Source organism: Uranotaenia lowii, chromosome 2 (assembly GCF_029784155.1).
Source record: "Uranotaenia lowii strain MFRU-FL chromosome 2, ASM2978415v1, whole genome shotgun sequence".
Classification (NCBI taxonomy): domain Eukaryota; kingdom Metazoa; phylum Arthropoda; class Insecta; order Diptera; family Culicidae; genus Uranotaenia; species Uranotaenia lowii.
The window spans coordinates 246,331,698-246,355,196 of record NC_073692.1 but is presented as its reverse complement, the minus strand read 5'-3'; the positions used below and the strand labels follow the sequence as shown (position 1 = coordinate 246,355,196).

At 35.6% G+C, this 23,499-nt stretch overlaps 1 protein-coding gene and 1 non-coding gene across 2 annotated transcripts in view; one reads left to right on the top strand and one right to left on the bottom strand.

The window, feature by feature from the left end:
- Positions 1–23,499, top strand: part of LOC129744992 (lachesin-like) — a 96,908-nt gene that overhangs the window by 61,874 nt on the left and 11,535 nt on the right. Inside the window, exons 5-8 of the mRNA XM_055737816.1 lie at positions 14,018–14,164; positions 14,287–14,415; positions 14,545–14,679; positions 19,283–19,435. Coding sequence (XP_055593791.1) covers positions 14,018–14,164; positions 14,287–14,415; positions 14,545–14,679; positions 19,283–19,435 — 564 coding nt within the window. The remainder of the gene's footprint in view (positions 1–14,017; positions 14,165–14,286; positions 14,416–14,544; positions 14,680–19,282; positions 19,436–23,499) is intronic.
- LOC129750227 (U4 spliceosomal RNA) lies at positions 1,773–1,920 on the bottom strand. The gene has a single exon (XR_008738358.1). It is a non-coding gene; the product is annotated as a U4 spliceosomal RNA (small nuclear RNA).

The window sequence follows — 23,499 nt, the reverse complement described above, 5'->3', positions numbered from 1 at the left end:
TGCTGATGATATGAAGCTCTATATGAAAGTAAATAGCGAAGAAGACTTCAGAATCTTTCAAAACGAAGTTAATGTATTTAACAAATGGTGCATTAAAAGTCTGCTCAAACTTAACGTGGCAAAATGTTCAAATATTGTATTTACTAGAAGAAAATGTCAGTCATATGAAATTGTCAAATTGGGAGATGATCCTGTCGAGAGAGTCAACAAGATTAGAGACCTTGGAGTTATATTGGACTCAAAACTTACCTTTGTAGATCACTATAACTCAATAATTCAGAAATCGAACAGTATGTTAGCATTTATAAAACGTTTTAGTTATAATTTCAAAGACCCATACACAATAAAAACATTGTACACAGCTTATGTTAGATCCATTCTTGAGTATTGTAGCGTTGTGTGGTCGCCTTTTCAAATATCACATAAAAGCCGTTTAGAATCAGTCCAGAAACAATTTGTTCTATTCGCTTTACGAAATTTAGGATGGTCTCAGAGAGAATTACCTAGCTATGAATCACGTTGCCTGCTTATTAACATTGAAACATTAAGTGTAAGAAGAGAGTTTGCTGCAATCTGTTTTGTAAACGACATAATTAATCAACGCGTTCAGTCTGCTTATCTACTAAATCAATTAAACTTTTATTGTCCTTGCCGTCATTTAAGAACAAGAAATCTTTTCATTATAACCTCTACTCGAACTGATTATGGAAAATATAGTCCAATGAATTGTTTAATGTATAGTTACAATAAATATTATGAGAACATAGACTTTACTATGTCAAAACAGCAGCTGAAAAAAGGTTTTTACGGTAACAGGCACCGAAGACCCTGACTTTGAAAATGTAAAAAAAAATCATTATTATTAAGCCTATCTGAAAATTGTAATCCCTAGCTTTAAGTTATCATATATGTAGCCTACAATGTTTGGCGAAATAAATAAATAGAATAATAATTATTATTATAAAGAGCTAGGTATGAAGAGTAAACATTTTGCGCCATTTCTAAGCTAGAAATGAAGAGTAAAAGTTTGACGCCATTTCTAAGCTAAAAATGAAGAGTAAAAGTTTGACGCCATTTCTAAGCCGATAAGTTATACCAAGCTGCAAGTCATATAATTTGCGAAACCATATTTCATCTTATTCTAAAATATATTTTCTCTTTACGAAAAAGTTAATTCGTTACCTAGTTCCTAAAGCACGAGAAAGTAGAAAAAAACGTCCGATATTAATCTGAAATGACCGTTGATGATTAAGTACAGGATTTCCAACGTGTGTCTGATGCAGAGGTAGTTTTTGTATTTGGAGGTTAGAATGATTGCACCAGAGATTGAAGTCGAACTATGTAAGGATGAGTTTCACAAAAAAAAAGCATTAAACGTAAGCATTTTTTATTATAGCTAAATCTTTGTAAATTACAGATATAATTTAATACAGTCTTATACGTATTAAAAAACTGGAATTGTTGCTTTCAGAAAACTCCACCCTAATAATCGAAGAAATGTTGATGGTGATGCCTAACTCAAGGGGTAAAAAAAATCATATATATTTTGGATTTTTATTTCGAGACTTCCTGCGAAAGCTGGAAGCCCAATTCTTCTAGGATCATCTTAAAAGTAGAGTTTATTAAAATTGTCATTTTTTCCACGATCTTGGAGAATTTTAAACACTTTTATGGGCATGTACTGATTAAACCCACGATTCGTGGGCCAAAGAATGTTTTGTTTAAATGTGTCACCGTTCGAAGCAGTTTTAATTAATTTTCTATCTTTTTCGCTAAAATCATGTTGAAAGAATTTTTCAATACAGGTTCCGGCAATTGAAGTGCTACATTACAAAAACATATAAATTGATAGTTTTCAACTAGCAATAATCGCACCTCGGTAGAACCTCATTGGTTACGATATCGCCACTGCGCAAAGCTATATACAAATTGATCAAAACAACAACTTTTTATTTCAAATTCATTCGATTTCTCTTGAAAATAAATTACTTTTTCAAAATTCATTGGTAAAGTTCGACTTGTTCGCCCTTAAGTTTAACCACTCGCCACAGACGGTCGAGGAACGCATCGTATGAGGCCCGCAGGTGTTTTTGTGGTATTTTATCCCAGGCTGACACGAGATGTCGCTTCAGGACCTCCACACCTTCATGATTCTTAGAGATGACTTCGGCCTCCAACATACTCCAAACAGCGAAGTCCAAAGGGTTCAGGTCTGGCGAACTCGCTGGCCACTCGAACTCGAAATGAACACTGGAAAATGTTGCGCAATCCATAGTTGGTTTTTCTTCGCTTTGTGAGCCGGCGCCGAGTCCTGTTGGAAAACCCAATCCCTGGAACCAAAATGTCGACGTGCCCACGGTTCGACGACATTCTGTAGAACTAGTTCCCGATATGTATTTTTGTTGATCTTCACTCCTTCAGGGACAAAAACCCGTTCTACCCGTTTTACCCGTTTTACCCGTTCTTGTTTCTGCTTCACCGTTAGGTCTTGAATCTTTTGGAACTTGTAGGGCTTGGTCTGAAGTGTATCTTTTAGGATCCGACGGAGACTTCGATCCGATATGTTGAGATGCTCTGCCAATTTAGTGGCACCACGATGAGAATTTCTCTTAAGGCGCTTCTTGACGGCATGGCCATGGCAGGTGTCACCACAGTAGGTCGGCGTCCCCCACCATACCGTTTTTTGGCACTTCCGGTCTCCAGGTATCTTTTAACTGTACGGTATTCAAAACTTCTGCACTCACTTATATCGGACAGCTCACGAACTATTTCCTTCTGCCGTTTGCCAGCCAGGAATAAGGCAACCTCAGAGCTACGTTTGTGTTAGAAATCCATTTTTCCGGATAACACCTGATTACAAAAGTAACAACTTCATCCAATGCACACTGGTACAGAACATCAATCTAGCGGAACTAAATTAATAGCGCCCAGGGATGAAAAGATAGACTTTTGGTGTCTTCGACAACATTGCATAAATTTACAAGGCGCATACTTTGAAATAAAATACAGAGTAGAGGGGTCCACCAATAACAAGATAAAAAAGCTAACTTTTTTGTTAAGCATTTTAGAGCTTTGGTTTCTTCTACAAAGTTGTTTATCTTAACAAAATACATAACTTTGTTGAACAAGTCAAAGTTCTACAATTTCATTCTAAGGAGTTACAATGAAATTTAAAAAATAACCTTGAAAAATCAGTTTTTTACATCTGAAACGTTGTAGGTAAGACAAAACAATTTTCAGTCTTCGAAACAAAGTTGAAAAAAGTTAAGATCTACAATTGTTTAGTACATTATGATGTGTTTTGAAATTGCTGAAGCGCTGTAGAAAGCATTCAGTGTAATATATTGACGATTTTCAAAGAAAAGTTTATCGAATTGCGCAAATTTTCGCAGCGTCAGCCAATGTGGATTTTATTTTTGGTGTTAAGAGGAATCATCTATATATATATAAAAATGAATTTCTTCTCGATTTTCGGTTGATTTTTCTCGGTGATTTTAAAAATAACTTCCATTTAGTTTACGTTTCGGTTTACTTTATTTAAAATTTTCAACCATCTTCAGAACTGTTTAAATAACGGAAAAAAAAATAAAAAATTAACTTATCAATTAAAAATTTAAAAAATATCTTCTTACACTAAAGCTATTATACGCCTGCTGGGGCAATCAAATTTTAATTTTCGCAGTCACTAATTGTTGCTGCTGCTGCCGCTAACTGTCGACGCTACTACTGTTTTCCGCCTGACTTCCGCGTCGTCTTTTTCTCGTAGCTTTTTCCACAGACCGTTGTAGACACTTGAGATACCTTTGGTATCCTGTTGGATGTTTACCGCTCGATTCTCTCGCATTTTGATGTGTAATTTTTCGGCTATCCGTCGGTGGGTCGTGTTGGTAATTCTCTCCAATATTCTCGTTTTAGAGAAACCAAAAACATGGCCAGGACCGTTGTCTAAAGCGTGTTGCGCCAACCCCGTGGATTTTTGTTTTAGGCGTACGTTATTCTCGTGCTGCTTGATGCGTTTGAACAATGTTTGAGAAGTTTGTCCAATGTACTCGTTACCGCAAGAGCATGAGATGGCGTACACGACATTCGTTTGCTGCATTAACGGTATTGGGTCCTTGAGCTTCGTGAAGATGTTCGACTTAATTTTATCACACGGCTTGGGAGCTGCAACCAGATTGTATCTCCGCAAGATTTTGGCAACTTTTTCAGTCAAACGTGGTATGTACGGGAGCGATACGAAGCGACTGCCGTCCGGTTTATGTTCTTTGTTTTCCAAAGTGTTGAACATCAGATGTACTCTTTTTTGTATTATGTTGTCGACCATATTTTGCGGATAGTTGTTTTTCATGAGAATTGACTTTACTGTTACTATGCTGTTTTTTCTGTTTTTAGCATCGGACAGTTTTAACGCACGATCAATAAGCGCAAATGCTGTATTGGATTTGTGCGTATATGGGCTTTCAGAAAAGAAATCTAAATAGCGCCCATCCGGTTGCTTAGGGAACCAAGACTTTTCAATCTTCTCCCCTGTTCTGTGCAAAGTCATATCAAGAAAGCGAATTTTCGCATCATTCTCCCTCTCGATGGTGAATTTCAGGCTCGTGTGTGCGGAGTTAAATGTATCGAAAATTGTGTCCACATCTTCTTCCCGTGCAACGATGAAGCAATCATCCACATAGCGCCTGTACATCGAGATGTGAACATTCTTCTTCTTCAGTTTTTCAATACATTCTTGTTCAAGTTGTTCCATTGCGATATTTGCGGCGACACAACTTATCGGTGAGCCCATCGGAACTCCATGGATCTGTTCGTAAAATTTAGAGCTGTATTGGAAAAATGATGCACCCAATACAACCCTAAGAGCTTGTTCCAGTGAGCCAAGCGGGATGTCGGTGTATTTCCTTAGCTTGTGCCATTTTTCGTATATGTATTCGAAAGTGCTCGACGTCGGTACATTTGTGAAGAGCGAGGTAACGTCTAGCGAAAACATCACACAGCCTTCTGGGACCTGTAGCTTCGAAATTTCGTCTGCAAATTCAAAGCTATTTTTGACATGGTACTCAGTTTTTCCCACAATGTTATTTAGGATTGCCGCTAGATATTGTGCCATGCGATACGTGGCTGATCCAATTGTGGAAACAACAGGCCGAAGGGGTCTGTTTTCTTTGTGAATCTTAGGTAGCCCGTAGATTCTCGGTGGATGACTGTGGAATACTTGGAGTTTGTTTTTTATAGCTGTGTTTATGTGTCCTTCTTTCCACCATCCTTCTATAGTCGTATTTAGTTGTTTTAGGATTTTGTTCGTTGGGTCCGAAGGTATTTGTTTGTATGTTGTTGTGTCGGATACAAGTGCTATCATTTTTTGGCGATACTCATCAGCTGTTAAGATCACCGTTTTATTACCTTTATCGGCTTTTGTGATGAAGATGTCTGGGTTGTTTTTGAGAAAAGTACGACTATGGAGTATGTCTTTTCTGATCCATTCGTTTTCCTTCGTGATTGGCTGGTGTTGGTAATTAAGATGATTTGAAACTGCTGTTGCTACCTCGGCACGTATATCATCTGCTTCATCTTTATTCTGGATCGCGCATTCGACATCTGCAACAAACTTCACATACGGAATGTTGTGTTTATTCTGTATGTTGAAGTTCGGGCCAAGAAGTAGAACTCGTTCGAGGTGGTCTGGGATCTCGATTCCTGTCGTATTTTCAATCCAATTCGGCTGCTGGATCATGCTTTTCACCTTTTTCATGATCCAGCAGCCGAATTGGATTGAAAATACGACAGGAATCGAGATCCCAGACCACCTCGAACGAGTTCTACTTCTTGGCCCGAACTTCAACATACAGAATAAACACAACATTCCGTATGTGAAGTTTGTTGCAGATGTCGAATGCGCGATCCAGAATAAAGATGAAGCAGATGATATACGTGCCGAGGTAGCAACAGCAGTTTCAAATCATCTTAATTACCAACACCAGCCAATCACGAAGGAAAACGAATGGATCAGAAAAGACATACTCCATAGTCGTACTTTTCTCAAAAACAACCCAGACATCTTCATCACAAAAGCCGATAAAGGTAATAAAACGGTGATCTTAACAGCTGATGAGTATCGCCAAAAAATGATAGCACTTGTATCCGACACAACAACATACAAACAAATACCTTCGGACCCAACGAACAAAATCCTAAAACAACTAAATACGACTATAGAAGGATGGTGGAAAGAAGGACACATAAACACAGCTATAAAAAACAAACTCCAAGTATTCCACAGTCATCCACCGAGAATCTACGGGCTACCTAAGATTCACAAAGAAAACAGACCCCTTCGGCCTGTTGTTTCCACAATTGGATCAGCCACGTATCGCATGGCACAATATCTAGCGGCAATCCTAAATAACATTGTGGGAAAAACTGAGTACCATGTCAAAAATAGCTTTGAATTTGCAGACGAAATTTCGAAGCTACAGGTCCCAGAAGGCTGTGTGATGTTTTCGCTAGACGTTACCTCGCTCTTCACAAATGTACCGACGTCGAGCACTTTCGAATACATATACGAAAAATGGCACAAGCTAAGGAAATACACCGACATCCCGCTTGGCTCACTGGAACAAGCTCTTAGGGTTGTATTGGGTGCATCATTTTTCCAATACAGCTCTAAATTTTACGAACAGATCCATGGAGTTCCGATGGGCTCACCGATAAGTTGTGTCGCCGCAAATATCGCAATGGAACAACTTGAACAAGAATGTATTGAAAAACTGAAGAAGAAGAATGTTCACATCTCGATGTACAGGCGCTATGTGGATGATTGCTTCATCGTTGCACGGGAAGAAGATGTGGACACAATTTTCGATACATTTAACTCCGCACACACGAGCCTGAAATTCACCATCGAGAGGGAGAATGATGCGAAAATTCGCTTTCTTGATATGACTTTGCACAGAACAGGGGAGAAGATTGAAAAGTCTTGGTTCCCTAAGCAACCGGATGGGCGCTATTTAGATTTCTTTTCTGAAAGCCCATATACGCACAAATCCAATACAGCATTTGCGCTTATTGATCGTGCGTTAAAACTGTCCGATGCTAAAAACAGAAAAAACAGCATAGTAACAGTAAAGTCAATTCTCATGAAAAACAACTATCCGCAAAATATGGTCGACAACATAATACAAAAAAGAGTACATCTGATGTTCAACACTTTGGAAAACAAAGAACATAAACCGGACGGCAGTCGCTTCGTATCGCTCCCGTACATACCACGTTTGACTGAAAAAGTTGCCAAAATCTTGCGGAGATACAATCTGGTTGCTGCTCCCAAGCCGTGTGATAAAATTAAGTCGAACATCTTCACGAAGCTCAAGGACCCAATACCGTTAATGCAGCAAACGAATGTCGTGTACGCCATCTCATGCTCTTGCGGTAACGAGTACATTGGACAAACTTCTCAAACATTGTTCAAACGCATCAAGCAGCACGAGAATAACGTACGCCTAAAACAAAAATCCACGGGGTTGGCGCAACACGCTTTAGACAACGGTCCTGGCCATGTTTTTGGTTTCTCTAAAACGAGAATATTGGAGAGAATTACCAACACGACCCACCGACGGATAGCCGAAAAATTACACATCAAAATGCGAGAGAATCGAGCGGTAAACATCCAACAGGATACCAAAGGTATCTCAAGTGTCTACAACGGTCTGTGGAAAAAGCTACGAGAAAAAGACGACGCGGAAGTCAGGCGGAAAACAGTAGTAGCGTCGACAGTTAGCGGCAGCAGCAGCAACAATAGTGACTGCGAAAATTAAAATTTGATTGCCCCAGCAGGCGTATAATAGCTTTAGTGTAAGAAGATATTTTTTAAATTTTTAATTGATAAGTTAATTTTTTATTTTTTTTCCGTTATTTAAACAGTTCTGAAGATGGTTGAAAATTTTAAATAAAGTAAACCGAAACGTAAACTAAATGGAAGTTATTTTTAAAATCACCGAGAAAAATCAACCGAAAATCGAGAAGATAAAAGGAACGGTGACCGAAACCCAGTTTATGCAAAAATGAATTTCTGTCTGTCTGTCTGTCTGTCTGTCTGTCTGTCTGTCTGTTCCCTATAGACTCAGAAACTACTGAACCGATTTGGGTGAAACTTGGCAGGTGGAGGTATTGGAGGCCGGGGAAGGTTCCTATTATGGTTTGAGACCCCTCCCTATAACAGGAAGGGGGGGAGGGGCCTCCCAAACAAAAGACCATATTTTGCATAACTCGAGAACCAATCAAGTAAATGGTATCAAATTTGGCATGGGGTGGTATTTGGAAACGGAGAATATTTCAATGAATATAAGGTACCCCTCCCTCCACTCAGTGGGATGATAGGAAGGGGGGAGGGGGGCTACCTTACAAATTTTCAAGTAACTCGAAAACTAATCAAAATATTGGAACCAAATTTGGCATGGGAAGGTATTTTGATACGAGGAATATTTCAATGATTATTTGAGACCCCTCCCTCTTTCTAGAAGGGGGGGATATGAGTAGGGGAGGGGGCCTCTTTTATAATTTTTCACATAACTCAAAAACTAATAAAGCAAGTGGAACCTAATTTGGATTTGGTATTTGGATACGGAAAATATTTCTATGATTATTTGAGACCCCTCCCTCTTTCCAGAAGGGGGATATAAGGGGGGAGGAGGCCTCTTTTATAATTTTTTACATAACTCAAAAACTAATTAAGCAAATGGAACCTAACTTGGCAAGGGCAGGTATTTGGGAAGGTGACATGTACTCATGATTGTTTGAGACACCTTCCTTCTTCCAACGGGGAGAAAGGAAAGAGGGAGGGGAGTTTCATACAATTTTTACTGCATAACTGATATACTAAAACAGCTAATGGAATCGAATTTGGCATGGAACGATATTTGGGTACGAGAAATGCTTCTATCAATATTTGGTATTCTTCACTCCTTCAAAGAGGTGGATGAATAGGAGGAAGAGAGGTCTCCTTTACAATTTTCAGTATAACTGGAGAGTTGATCGAGTAAATTGAACCATATTTGGCATGTGACAGTATTTGAAAAAAGAGAAATGATTCTTTTATAAATTGAAGCCCCACCTTTTTTCAGCGGAGAGATATAAAGGGGGAAAGGGGGGCCTCCATACAGTTTTTTAGCATAACTCGAGAATTAATAGAGCAAATGAAACCAAATTTGGCATCAAAAAGTATTTGAGTATGAAAAATACTTTTTCTATGTGAAAAAATTACTTTCTTGCAGTAGTATGATAGAATTGGGAATATAGGAAGGGAAGAAGAGGCTTACATTTCACTTTATTTTTTACAAAAATTCGAAAAATGGACAAATCTTAACATGGACAATCATTTATGATGCTATGATTATCTGACACACCATCCTCCTTTCAGTGAGTAGATAAGTACATAGGAGGAGGGAGGTGGACCAATACAATTTTTTAGCATAAGTTCTCAATTTATGCTAACGAAGTCAACAAATGGAAACAAATATGACATGGAAAGGTACTTGGCTACGAGATATGTTTCTACGATTGTTATAGACCCTTTCGCTTTACAGTGTAGAGAGAGGAAGAAAGGAAAAGGCTTCTCATGCATTTTGTTGTAAAGCTTAAAAACTTATAAACTAATGGAACAATATTTGATATAGGAGGATTTTTGGGAAGGGAATGGGTATGATTATTAAAAATGACGACCTCCATTCAGCGGAGGGTGAAGGGAAGAACAGGGGAGACGGCTCTCTAATCAGTTTTTTAGCATAAATCTAGAACATGTCAAGCAACAACAACCGTTTTTTATAAGTTAGATTGTTTGCGTACGATTAATTTGAGACCCTCCAGACAGATTGAAATTATCAGATTTTTAACACAAATGTATAGAGCAAGATTCAGAATATAAGTTTAAGTAACCTTTGTGTTGCAATTCGAGCTGCAGCTCTCCTTTTTTAGCGGTTGCTTATGAATTATGTTATAATTTTATTTAAAATAATGCCAAGAAAACTTGAATTTTTGAAAATATCATTTGATTTTGAAAGATGTAGCAAAGCACACCGGGTCAGCTAGTTACCATATAAAACTAGCGTGGAACTCGGTGGAACTCGAAGCTATTTTAAGATTGAAAATCTAGTATTTTGTTAACAAATATCACTTTATTTAGACACTTTATTAGTTTCTTAGTTTCTTTGACGCAATTTACTTGCAGAATTTGAGAATAAGAAATAATTAGATGATTTAACCGGTTTTTCGTTACAAATTTATCAATACAATCTGTACTAGTACATCATTATATAAATGATATCTGTACCAGCACGTGAAAGTGATTTAACTCCAAAAGTAAACTAGCTTTCAGCTTTCAGTAGCTGGTGGCAGGCCAATTTTGGCTCTATTTAACGATAAAAACACTTTTGAGATAATAAGTTTTCGTTGGATTACAAACTCAATTTGAGTAAAAGATTTATGACCATTTTGAAACCAGAGCTGTCGACACGTTGATATACACCTTTACTCCTGACCGAAGCTAATGTTGTTAAAACAAGTGTCTAAAAAAAGTGATATTTGTGAACAAAATACTAGATTTTCAATCTTAAAATTGCTTCAGAGTTCCACCGAGTTCCACGCTAGTTTTATATGGAAATGATTCCTCTTAATACCAAAAATAAAATCCACATTGGCTGACAGTGCGAAAATTTGCGCAATTCGATAAACTTTTCTTTGAAAATCGTCAATATATTACACTGAATGCTTTCTACAGCGCTTCAGCAATTTCAAAACACCTCATAATGTACTAAGCGATTGTAGAACTTAACATTTTACAACTTTGTTTCGAAGACTGAAAATTGTTTTGTCTTACCTACAACGTTTCAGATTTAAAAAACCGTTTTTTCAAGGTATTTTTCTTAATTTCATTGTAACTCCTTAGAATGAAATTGTAGAACTTTGACTTGTTCAACAAAGTTATGTATTTTGTTAAGATAAACAACTTTGTAGAAGAAACCAAAGCTCTAAAATGCTTAACAAAAAAGTTAGCTTTTTTATCTTGCTATTGGTGGACCCCTCTACTCTGTATTTTATTTCAAAGTATGCGCCTTGTAAATTTATGCAATGTTGTCGAAGACACCAAAAGTCTATCTTTTCATCCCTGGGCGCTATTAATTTAGTTCCGCTAGATTGATGTTCTGTACCAGTGTGCAATGATAGCCAAGACGTAATGTAAACAAAGCGACGAGGGGTCGTTCAATACTGTTTCGTGTGTAACGTAATAATTACTGTTGAAGTAATGTAGCAGTTCAATTGCCGGACCCTGTATATTCCAAAATTATAGACATGTCACATAACTATTTGAAGTGATGTCAAACAACACTTAACATGGATTGAAATTTGGTGAATTTATTATGCTTCAAAAAATTTTATTTAAATTTATTTTAGTAACATTAAGTAAATCAAATTTATATATTTTTTTAAGAAATAAATCAAGGAACGTTTTGGTCCTGAAGGAGAAAAAATGAGTAGAAAGTTTGAGATTCGGATCACAGCAAAAAAAAGTGTTGCGATATTACATCAAAATCGTGCACATAACTTGAGTTGCAAAAGGTATCTAATATTACACTCCTTTGATGTAAAAAAAAACGGCGTAAAAATATATTAGATGCATGTATCGAGTAGACAAATTCGAGCTTGAATATGATGTTGCCATTTCAATGTGGTTAGATGTTTCGAAATTCACTTAACTTTCTTACAGACTTGGTTATTGGTTCTGTTTATTTTTGTATTTGAGTGTCAAATTCTAGTCCCCGATTTAAAACATGGATTTGTTACGATACAATGATCAGGATATCAAATGAGAATAAAATTGAGAAATCATTCAAACTGTTAGTATGTCGTTTATTTGAACTTTAATGAATATTTACACCTGTATCCTCAGGTTTTTAGTGCGCTTATTCTGAGTGAGATCTTTCCTTCGTGGGATATCCGGAAACGGAATTTATACCTAACTCTTGCGTGGAGTCACTAGTTCTTTTAGAAGACATTTTCTCATGCTAAACGAATTCAGCGGCTCCCATTACGATGGATTCTTCGTAATCCAATAGATTCATTCTACTCGATTCACTATAATAATTTATCACGGACTTAGCGATGAAAGATTGGTGAGAATACTTCCTTACGGTAGTTAGAATTTTACAGCCAAATTCCTATCTTCCAGGTATCGTTAACTTGATATTTTGACCAGTTCGAGGTTTCGTATCCCTAAGAAGACATAGCCAGTATGTTTGCAAACGGTAACGGTTTTTTTTTTCTAGAAGAGTGAGTTGAAAATTAACATATGATGGATAAAAATGCCGAAGAAATATACTCACCTTAATATCCGGATGATTTAAAATCTTTCTTCATTTCTCTATAGACTCAGCCGTCTCTGGGGAATACTGACCAGCACTGAAAAATGAAAAACAAAACCTTGTTCAGTTTTTTTGCTAGGTTATCACGAAAAGATTGATACCACTCACCAGAAAAACAAATCCTCCTGAGTCTCGCAATCCTTCTCCAACTTTTCGATGTGTAAAACAAAACAAATGTCAATTTGGATTAACATTGGCTACTTGATGGAATATTACATTGCTGTTTGTGATATTACACTAAAAGACTTGCTCAAATGGTGTACATAGAAATGATGTATTAATAAAACGAAAATCATTAATAATACATCGGTTTGCTAACATCCTCCAAAATTACATCGGCCAACGTTACATTTTTTTTTGCTGTGATCACAACATTTTTTCCTATTTGCGTCCCGATTCACTTCCATGTCTCTATTAACCCAATTTTACGGTACATAATTCAGCTGAAAATTACAAATTTAAGGTACAATTTGAGTTAAATTGGCATCTTTTTAATGAAAAAAAAACTAGGTTTTTTTAATTTTTTTAAATCATCACCATGATTTTAATTGATTGATTTCAATGAAAAATATTTTTTTGGATTTTTTCTGCAAAACAAATTTCAGGAAATTCCATATTTTTTGTGTATTGTTGAACTTTGTTAATTTTGCAGTTTTTCGTAAAGCCATATTTCAAACTAAAATCGAGAATTTAAATACGTTTGCAGGAATCAGATTTGAACCGCTTTTGAACTGCCATGCTCGAATCAAATAAGCTAAACTCATAAGATTTTTAGCCTATTCAAAGAATTAAAGTTACCTATTTTGTTACTAAAGGAATCCTTATGTAAACATAGCTTACCATTTCAAAGATTTAAAGATGTATTTTTGAAAGTTTCTATTCTATGCGAAAAACTGTTAATTTAAAAGAACTTGAAATATGTAAAGAAAAAAATTCGATTACCTATATGTATCATGAATTGTTTGAGCAAAAATATCATAGTAAAAATTTGGTGACCAAAACACCCTCCCTGAGGCTGTTCTTCCTTTGGCCCTGAATCCATTGGCTTCTTTTGACCATGTCTATTATTGTTTTTACCATAGTTCATTAATGTTTAAAAAATAATTCTCAAAGTTTGCCTAAAACCCGCTAGTGGTTGCATACTTAAAATTAGAAATTTTGGGAAAACCATCTTTAGATTTCTTTTTCCCAGGCAACTATTATATAAATGATAGTTATTGGAAAAATAAAAATAATCTCGTGCTTTGCAACAATCACGATATATTGGAAAGAAAAATATAAAAAAAAAAATCCTACAAAAAAGTTGAGAGTTTATCAAAACAAAACAATTCTGATGACCTCTTGTTGTACAATTTTCAAATGATTTAATTTTTCATTGAATCATAATTGAAAAGAATTAATCTGACAATTGTTTTCGCAAGGATAATATTGTAATATTTTAATTAGAGCACTATAGGTAACGGTAAAACGTCTTCGAGGAAAATGCTCTTAACGAAACCCGATTACTAACCCTGATGAAAAGGGAAAATCCCGTAGAATGTTCATGAATGTAATAATCTGCCATTCGACGTTCATTTTGCATATTACATTGCCTCCCATTCCAGTGCCGCCAAACATTCTGGACTATCCAACGAGCACGGACATGGTCGTGCGGGAGGGCAGTAATGTGACGCTAAAGTGTGCCGCATCCGGTTCCCCACAACCCACCATCATGTGGCGCCGAGAAGGCAACGAGCCAATTAGTTCCGGAGGTAATTTCGAAAATTCCCATTCATCATGCTGTTAGCAATTATACGGATTTGTGTGTATTTTTGAACCATCAGCTTTTGCTTCATCAGGTTAAAATGTGTATTTTTTTGTATCTCCTTTACAGCTTCCAGCTTGAATGCGTCGACATTTTCGATAGCCCGGGTCAACCGACTGAACATGGGGGCCTATTTGTGCATCGCTTCCAATGGAATTCCACCATCAGTCAGCAAACGGGTGATGCTGATAGTGCATTGTAAGTTTCTGCACGTGCACTCGTATTTTGCGGGTTGAACGAGAAACAACAAATCTGCCAATTGAGGGAAAAATCATTGACCATTTTCAATTTTCACCCTTTTTCTTCCTTTTTTTGTGTACTCGTCAGTTCCTCCGATGATTTGGATTCAGGATCAGCTTGTCGGTGCAGCCCTTGGGCAACGTTTAACTTTGGAATGCAACTCGGAGGCTTTTCCGAGATCAATCAATTATTGGATGAAGAACGACACAATCATAACTCAAGGTGAGTACCGACAAGAAAGGTGTTGACTACGACCAAGAAGAGTAGGTACAATTAATATTCATCAGCTGCCGAAAATGTAGTTATTCCAGTTTTTCTAGAACAAATGAAGCTATCTTCAAACAAACATGAGCCTTGATGGCACTGAGCTTTGTAACAATCATGCTAGAATGAACCCCATTAGTACTCACTATGATTATACTTTACGAATTTGAGGTATGCCTGCCCTCTTTACGTCAATACGTCTGAATAACGCTGCTTTTTTCACATTTTATCACCATGAACTTTTTGTGGATATTCTTTGTATCTGTCTAAGATTTGAACTGTTTCCATATTGGTGTAGATGAATGTAGAGCAAAAAAAAAACTTAACAGAAATTTTGCCTGCACTGTAAAAAGCTTTCGGTTTGTAACCTTTTCAAATTCATGCATCCTACTCTTGCTGGTCACAACTTTTGGCGAACCAGCGTCCACAATACAACATCCATCATTAATATTCTCGCTTTGGGTGCTTTCCGAAAACGGAACACCATGAAGATACAGGATAAAATACACCATCATCAATATTTCTCGTGGCTTTGGCTCAGAGTGGATAACAATTTGTCTTTACGATTATGATGTTTTTGATAAAATATCACTCTGAAGAGATGTAACGAAAAAACTGATTTTACCACCAATTACTAATCAGGTTTTCGGAATTGAAAGAAGGGTTAAATAAAGTTGTTTACAAAAGTTATATTTTGATCTTTCTCGTATCCTGTCGTTTACAACTAATTTCAACAGTTTTCCGGTGACTCGATTACTTCGATCGATATCACATTCCCCCCTTACTTCGATTGTCTTACAATGGAAACACAGTTTTTTTAGGTATTCCGGTAGTTTAGTTTTGAGTAAACTTCGACTCACTACGCAATCACCTACATTAACGTCCTCCAGGTTGGCTTCCAGTGCAATCTTCTTATTCCCTATTTGTAATTTCGATTGATCCCCACCATTTTTGGTCTGAGAGTCATTGTTTGATTCGTTGCACCCATGATCAATGCTTTTAAGATGTGAAACATTTCTCTAGTATGTTTTTCCCGTCTCTAAAGATTTTAGTCCTACGGTCGTTCCAGCTCTTGATACGATTTTGAATTTTTTCGGGTCCAAAAGTAGTACATAGTTTGTTGTCCTTGATTATCCATTTTGCCACCACTACATTGCCTTCTTTTAAATCATTCTGCTTTGCATGCCTTTTGTTGTTTAAAACTTAACTTGCCTTTAGCTTCTTTTTCCAGTCCCGATTTCTGGTTTCCTCCCGTAAGATTGCTCTCGAAAACACTTCCTCCGAACTTGGAATTTTATCCCTCATTACTCTTCCAAACATGAGCGTTGACGGCGCGATTCCTGTAACTGCATGAGGAGTAGAGTTGTAGGTCAATAGAAAATTTCTTAAATCACACTTCCAGCTACTATAGGTTTCTTATTAATTGATACGTAAACGTTTTAAAATGGACCTATTCATACGTTCCACCTCACCATTCGCTTGTGGCCAATACTAAATAACTAGAAGATAACCTGACGGCAGCGGTCCCAAAAAATCAATAGCAACTTCTGCCCACGACCTTCCCGGCATTTTGGTGCGAAACAATTTGAAAAAAATATTCATCCTTTTTTTGTAAGAAAAGAATCTACTTTATTCTTGGTACCTCCCATAGGCCGGCGCACACTTTTTTCATTCATGATGTTGATCAGTTTTTCAAACTCATACTTCGTCTAAACTGAATTTTAGATTGCTACAACCTTCTCCTTAAATTTCTGCTACTTTACGGTTCAATACTTCTCTTTTAAAGAAACTGAGGGCAATATAGTGGATACAGGTGTTTCGGAATTTCCAAAACTTGATTATTTTTGAGCCACTTTTAAGCGTTTTAATGCAAATTCTGCTGGCAAAATTTGACAATAACGAAGTGAAACTATCATGAGATGGAAGTTCAAGTAAAATTGGTTAGTATAGATCAAAGGTTGCGAAGTATACATTACAAGATTACTCTTTTTGGGCTTTGAAAAACAGCGAAAACCAAAGTTTTCGTTTTGAAAATTGTTGTTTTTTCCACAGGAGCAGAATGTTGGCAAATCATTTTGTTTAATAAAAAACAACTAGCAAATACATACTTTGATATGCTCGGGACCTTGCCACGAGAAGACATGGTATAGGATTTAAAGCTGGAATTTGTTTGAAATAGGGTTTTTCATAAGTTTTGTCGTTTATCGAAAATCATCTTTTCTTTCTGTCTCTGTGCTGGCTGTTCAGCTTAAGAGCTCTGGAACTAGCAAAAAATTGTTGTTTGAGGTTGGGTTTGAATGACTTATTACTAGGCAACATTTTCAGCTTATCGGAGAAATTTTCCGGGACATTTCAGCGATCCACCCTTAGTTTTTCGCTTATTCCAAATTAAAAATGCTGGTATGAGACTTGACTTTCCAGATGACCCTTAACCGTAGTTGTCGATCGTGTGCTTCTCTCCAATGTTTGATTTGAACTTTGTGGACATTTTTGACAGTGTGTGCACACTTTTTCACCACTCACACACATTAATTCTTTGAATAATCAACGGTTTTGTCAGCTCTCAATTTGGTAATGATGGATTTTGAAGAAAACTGTGCAAAATTATTTTTTTCATTTTTCTTGTATCGTAAATATCTCAAAAACACGTAAATTTAAAATTTTGAAAAAAATAGGTCGGATAGTACTTTTCACAGGCAGCAAAATGCTGTCAAAATTTTGAATTTCCAATTACTAGTTAACGAGCTATAAGCAAAACAAAGTGTCCCATTTCTAAAAGAACTAAGCTTTACTATGTTCTGATTCTTTAGTACTTACATCTTTCACGATTTGCTAATCAGGTGCTAATCAGGTTTTCGGAATTGAAAGAATGGTTGAATAAAGTTATTCACAAAAGTTGTTATATTTTGATCTTTTTCGTATCCTGGCACTTAAACAACTAACTTCAACCGTTCTCCTGTGACTCGACTACTTCGATCGACAGCACAGATGTCTTCGGTAACAATAAATGATGTTCTTCAATATTGTAAAATAATGTAGGACTCTATCTTATCACTGCTAAAAAAAATTTCGTTTTTTTTTGTCAAAACGTCATGAAATATTCTACTACTTCTTCATTCAAAAGTACCGCCTTCAGTTGTTGCAAAAATTTGCCTCGGACGTCGAATTCCATAAGCTTAAGGGAAAGGTGCTTATTAATTTTACCCGCTAAATTTCATTATTGGACCACTGTTCGTTCATACTTAAAATTAAGTGAATATCCCAGGTATATTATTCGTAATATAGTGTAATTAGTTACAAAAAAAATGATATGTATCGTTTTATACCGTACTGCCCTATGTAAAGCTCGTAGCTCGTCAGGCGGCTGTGTATTTGGGGTTAGTTGGAAAAAAAGGAAGTGGGACCGAAATTCGGCATCACAGGAAGTGAATGAAATGCCGGGATTATATCCAACCCTGTGAGTGGGGAGCTGGGATGAACAAAAAAACAGCAAATTGGCGACTAAGCGTAACGAAACAAAGTCAAACGGATGAAAATAATAAGCATGGCGAAAATCTGATAACAAGAAAATTGTGACAAAATCATCATCTTGTTATTCAATCAGGGAGCCCAGAAAACGTCGGCCGATACAACAAACAGGAGGCAACCCACTAGAAAAACATAGTGGTATTTTTGTTTCGTGTTTTCCGTTAGGATGACAGACTGTGATTTTTTGCCTCTACGCTGCGATTTCAATCTCCAAGTGACAGGGTTATAACGAGGGCAAATTACGACAGATTCATTATTATGCTTTCTTCGACCAGAACAAAGAAGTGGCTTGTTGACACACAAAAATGGAGAGTCATAAGCCGGTTGACATATTACGGTATTTCTGGACAGGACAATGGAATATTATCTTTGCCTTTCCATCAGGACGGGCGCTTTCATCATAGTTTGACGTTATCAGCGAGCTGTTCGTCCAAAAGAAAGTGGGTAGAATCTCCTTTACAGAAACCCTTGCCTTGGTGGGTTACAGCTTTCCAATCTATTTGGGCGATGATTAGAGAGAAAGGCTTAGGACAGTCAATTTTCACCTTGAGTTGAAGAAAAACAGACTCAGAACGATGTCATTATTTTTTTTTATATCAACTTGCTTTTTTCACACAGTTTAATTTTGTTTACATATTTCAAATACGAAATAATATTTAACATCTATAGATGACATATCAGTGTTCCCCTCTACTTCTGTTGCATAGCTAAAAGTGTGTAGGGAATACACGACATCCGACATGTTTTTCAGAATCAAGTAGAAACCTTATGTTAGTTTTCAAGCAATGATCCGTTTGGGACAAATTTCTGTCACACCCTTACATATTTTCTCATAGAACCTGGTCGACAAAACTGGAGCAGAAATATTGACCGTACGGCTGGCTGGCCAGATCGATGTGGGAGAGTTGAAATGTTTAGGTCGAATATTTATTTGTCACCTCGGGTAAATGAGCTGCATCGGGCATCGACATGCAATCTGCAAATATCATCACTGAAATGTGTTCCGTTTATTCCTCTTTCATCTTTTCCTCAGGTAAACGATTTGAGCCAACCACTCACGAGGCCAGCAACTATAAGGTGGTGATGAAGCTGACCATCAAGGAGGTCGACATCGGTGACTTTGGCACCTACAAATGTGTGGTCAAGAACTCCCTAGGAGAAACTGATGGATCAATCAAAGTTTATCGTAAGTACCTGTCTTCTCCACTAAATCAATTTATTATTCGTCACAGTAAGATTTGAATCTATTTACCATAAAGTAGAGGTCGGAGAATTCATGAAATCTACCTACAGGTATGAGATGAAGTTACAAGTGCTTTTGACCTTACAATCAACCGGTTAAGAAATTAACGCTCTAGGTTATGGCTTTTTCTATTTGCTCACTGGAAATGCATGTTTCAAACTTTCAAAATAGTTAGAGATGAAATAATACATACCAGGCGCCCCAGGGTATATTTATTCTTGGTCGGTAATCAAATTTTAGGGACTGATTGTCGCTAGACAACACTACAACTTCTTGTCATATACTCTCTCTATCGTATGATGCTTTGTTTGTCCATTTAGGAGCAGTTTTGTTCCAAGGGTGACCAAATGATAAACTTCTCATAAGCATATTTAAAGAGTTTTATGTTTTATTAACTATATATTAAAATATACACTTCTTACAAGTAATTTTGTTTGAGGCACATGCATTAATATAATTAAAACAAAGAAAGTCACATGTATAAAATTTACCGAGATATACCTCCTCGAAATACGATAATAATGTCGATTGACATGTTCAAGTTTTTACACGTTTTTAAGATACCTTTTCAAATTCAGATTTGAATGTTTATAATGATTTACTTTCATTGTGGCGTTATTTATCTCTTACTCAAAATAGCCGCTCAGTTTCACCACGCGTTTTAAATCTGGAGCTCTTTCGCTTTACTTTAACGCTCCGAAATTTTTCCTGGGCGACGAACGTGTTAATATAATTAATGAAAAATTAAACGTTCCCAACCCGAAAGTTATGCAAAATAGGATTAACAGTAGAGTAGATAAGCATATTCAACATTAATTAGATAAAATAAAAAAAAATCACCACAATTCACAAACACTTTGAAATATTTAACAATTCTATTTTATTTTTGGAACCGACGCTATGAGGCGGTTATATAAAATATTTCTTAGCACTTTCGCTGTCGATCCAATCAGGATACATTTCAAAAAATAATCAGGAGCCCTTTAGAAACTTAGTTGCAGAGAAAAAAAAAATGTACCGTTGATGAAGTTGATAAACGCCTAAAATAGCTCCAAACTTCCACTTAAATCCTAATAAAATGTGCGTATGATAAATTATTTTGATGGTTTTCCCATTAATACTACCCCTGAATTTATGCACCAACAACGAAAAAAGATGTGTTATCTGAATATTCACATCTTAAAGTTAAAAGTTTCAATACACCAGCTTGTTATTTCACCTTAAAACCCTGATTTTGCTATTAAATCTTTACAGCATATTGTGATCAGAAAACGCAAAGTTTGACATTAATATTACGAAAATAGCCTTTAAAAATGATCCACTCCCGAGAAGACTTTAATGCCAAAGTTGATAGAAAACTGAAATCGTAATAACGTGTCTACAGCCAACTGAAAGCATATTTTGCTGTCATTTTTTTTTTGTGAGAGCAAAATAAGGCATAAATATCGTGTTGTATTTATTTGAAAGCAAGCTAAGACCATATTTTGGTGTCCACAGCATACAAAAAGCAGCATTTGGTGTAGAATATAAATTAAAAGAAAAAAAGGCGTTATAGATTTCTCATTTTTTTTAAATAAAATTAAAACCTAAGACAAAAATTATTGCTACATTTCTTGTTTAACTAACCCAATAGCAAAAGTAGGCATCATTGGGGTATACTTTATTATGATAAAGTAAAGTACAAATCTAAAATCAAATTTATAGCATAATCTGATGAATAATTTAAGGTAGAATGGGGATACTTGATTCCTTCGCTATATCTCGAAACAGGAATGTATTACAAATATCAAATGTTGTAGAAAAATGTGTCACATAGAACAAAACAACAATTCTGTTATCTCAACAAATTTGAAAAATTTTACTTTTCGAGCTATTAAACTTTGTTTGAAAAATTTAACAAAATGTGATTTGAAGATCATTTTTTATTTAAAATGTCACATGAAAGAAAACTATAATAAAAATATTTATTCCAATATGTCAATCGTTCTAGGATATTATGAACTTCATAATGCCATATTTTCAGAGCAATAGTAAGCTCTCAATTTGATGTAAGACGAAGTTTTCCGAAAATGTATGTTATGGGTATAATTGATGCCTAGTGTCCAAAAAGATATATTTTTCTTCTGAATGGTTCGTGATCATTGTTTATTACAAAACTAATAATGTCTGTTCAATAACTTATGTTTATCCAGTAATTATCTGTTGAAAGAACTCAAATTACTGTAGTTAACTAAAAACTAGAAAATTGCGCCTTAAAGTATGCAATGGACGCAGGCGCGGTTCTATGGGGGGGGGGGGTGATCGGGGTGATCACCCCCCCCAAGCGGCAAAAAACCGTTATAAAATACCCGCAAAAGCTCGAATTTCTATAAAAAGTTGGAACTTTTCTTAGTAGATGTGCTTTAAAATTTTCAAAATTTTCCACTCCGTGGGGGTATTTATTCAGCAAAACAGTTATTTTATCACTTAAAAGGCTCAATAGTGAAAAAATTCGGACCATAAAACTTAAGCAACTGTAACTTGAGATTCCCTGGACTGAATTATACCAAATAACTTTTGTTGATAAGTAACTCAACCAAAGTGTGTTGTTGAGTTTTGATCTTGAATTTGCTATTAATGAAATGTAGAGACAATTTTTTTAAATTGTCACTTATTTCCCTCATATGCCTTAATTAACACGCGCAAATCGTCGTAAATTTTATATTTGGTTCAAATTCAGAGCTTTTGAATTCATGATTTTGTTTTGAATTTTTATGAAATGATAAATTTGAAAAAGTCATATAGGGGGGTGAATATGGTTATAACACTGAAATACTTGAAATATTTGTTCTGCTGTTATCATACATTTTTTGCCTTCAATATGCTTTTTTTTATTTGCTCAGATTCAGAAGGAAAATATGAAAAATCTTTAAACTATAAACGTACGGAATCATGTGATTTTCAATTTTCTTTATTTTTTGAAATTTCTACCATGTTTAATGGATTAACAGATCTTGGTCGTCCTAAGAAGTAAAAAAACCTTTGACCTTGAAGTCTTAAATTGCCTTTATTGTAAGAAATTTAAAATTTAGTCAAGTTATCCATCGGAGTGTTCAGTTTTCCAGTGGCGTTTAAGAAACGTATGACTTCAATTTTCTAACTTTCTAATCTTTTTTGTTTGTCTTTTAGTCTCCAATATTTCAATAAACAAATTCAATCGTAATAAACAACAAGTGTTGATGCCGGATTCAATTCATTTTTGATGAAGTTTTGAGCAGCGAAAAGCTTCCCGTTAGGATTATTTTTGTGTTTTAAAATATTTCTTAAATCGAAGGAAAATTAACAATTCAGAATCAGGAAACATTATTATAATATAACTTTACTTTAAGAATATAAAGCTAAACCATATCTGAAATATAAATATAAATTTGAATTTACAATTCTATTTTTTTCCTTTGTTTACAGCTGGTTTATTGAGATTTTTTAAACTTTTCAAAGTCATATCAGATGTCTAATGCTAACCTCATTTAAAAATCTAAAGTAATGCTATTTTTCACTTGTGTTTATAAGGAATTCATGACTTATTGCAAAATAAGAATTCAGGTTCTGAATCACAGTAGAGATTCTCTTTCACCATTCAAATATGAATCATAAACTTAAAATTAATAACCTTTATTATGAAATTCAAAAACATAAATTTAAATTTCAAATCTGATTTTATTTAATTCTGTTTAAAATGTATCACATCAAACATTCATTTTATGGATGACCATGAAAAAACTACAAGTAGGTACTGCCAAACAGAAATCGAATATAAAATATTCATAGTAAGAGTTTAAATTAAAAAAAAAACTTCTCTTGAGATTTCAGCAACAATAAATCGAAAAAAGAGATTATGACTTTGTTATGATTTTCGCGTTCCCTGTGAGTTTTTAGAGCCAAAAAGGAACAAAAAAGGAATTTATAAAACTTGTTTCAATATGAAGGAATTCATCTCCAGAACCCACAATCTGCATTCAAAATTTAAA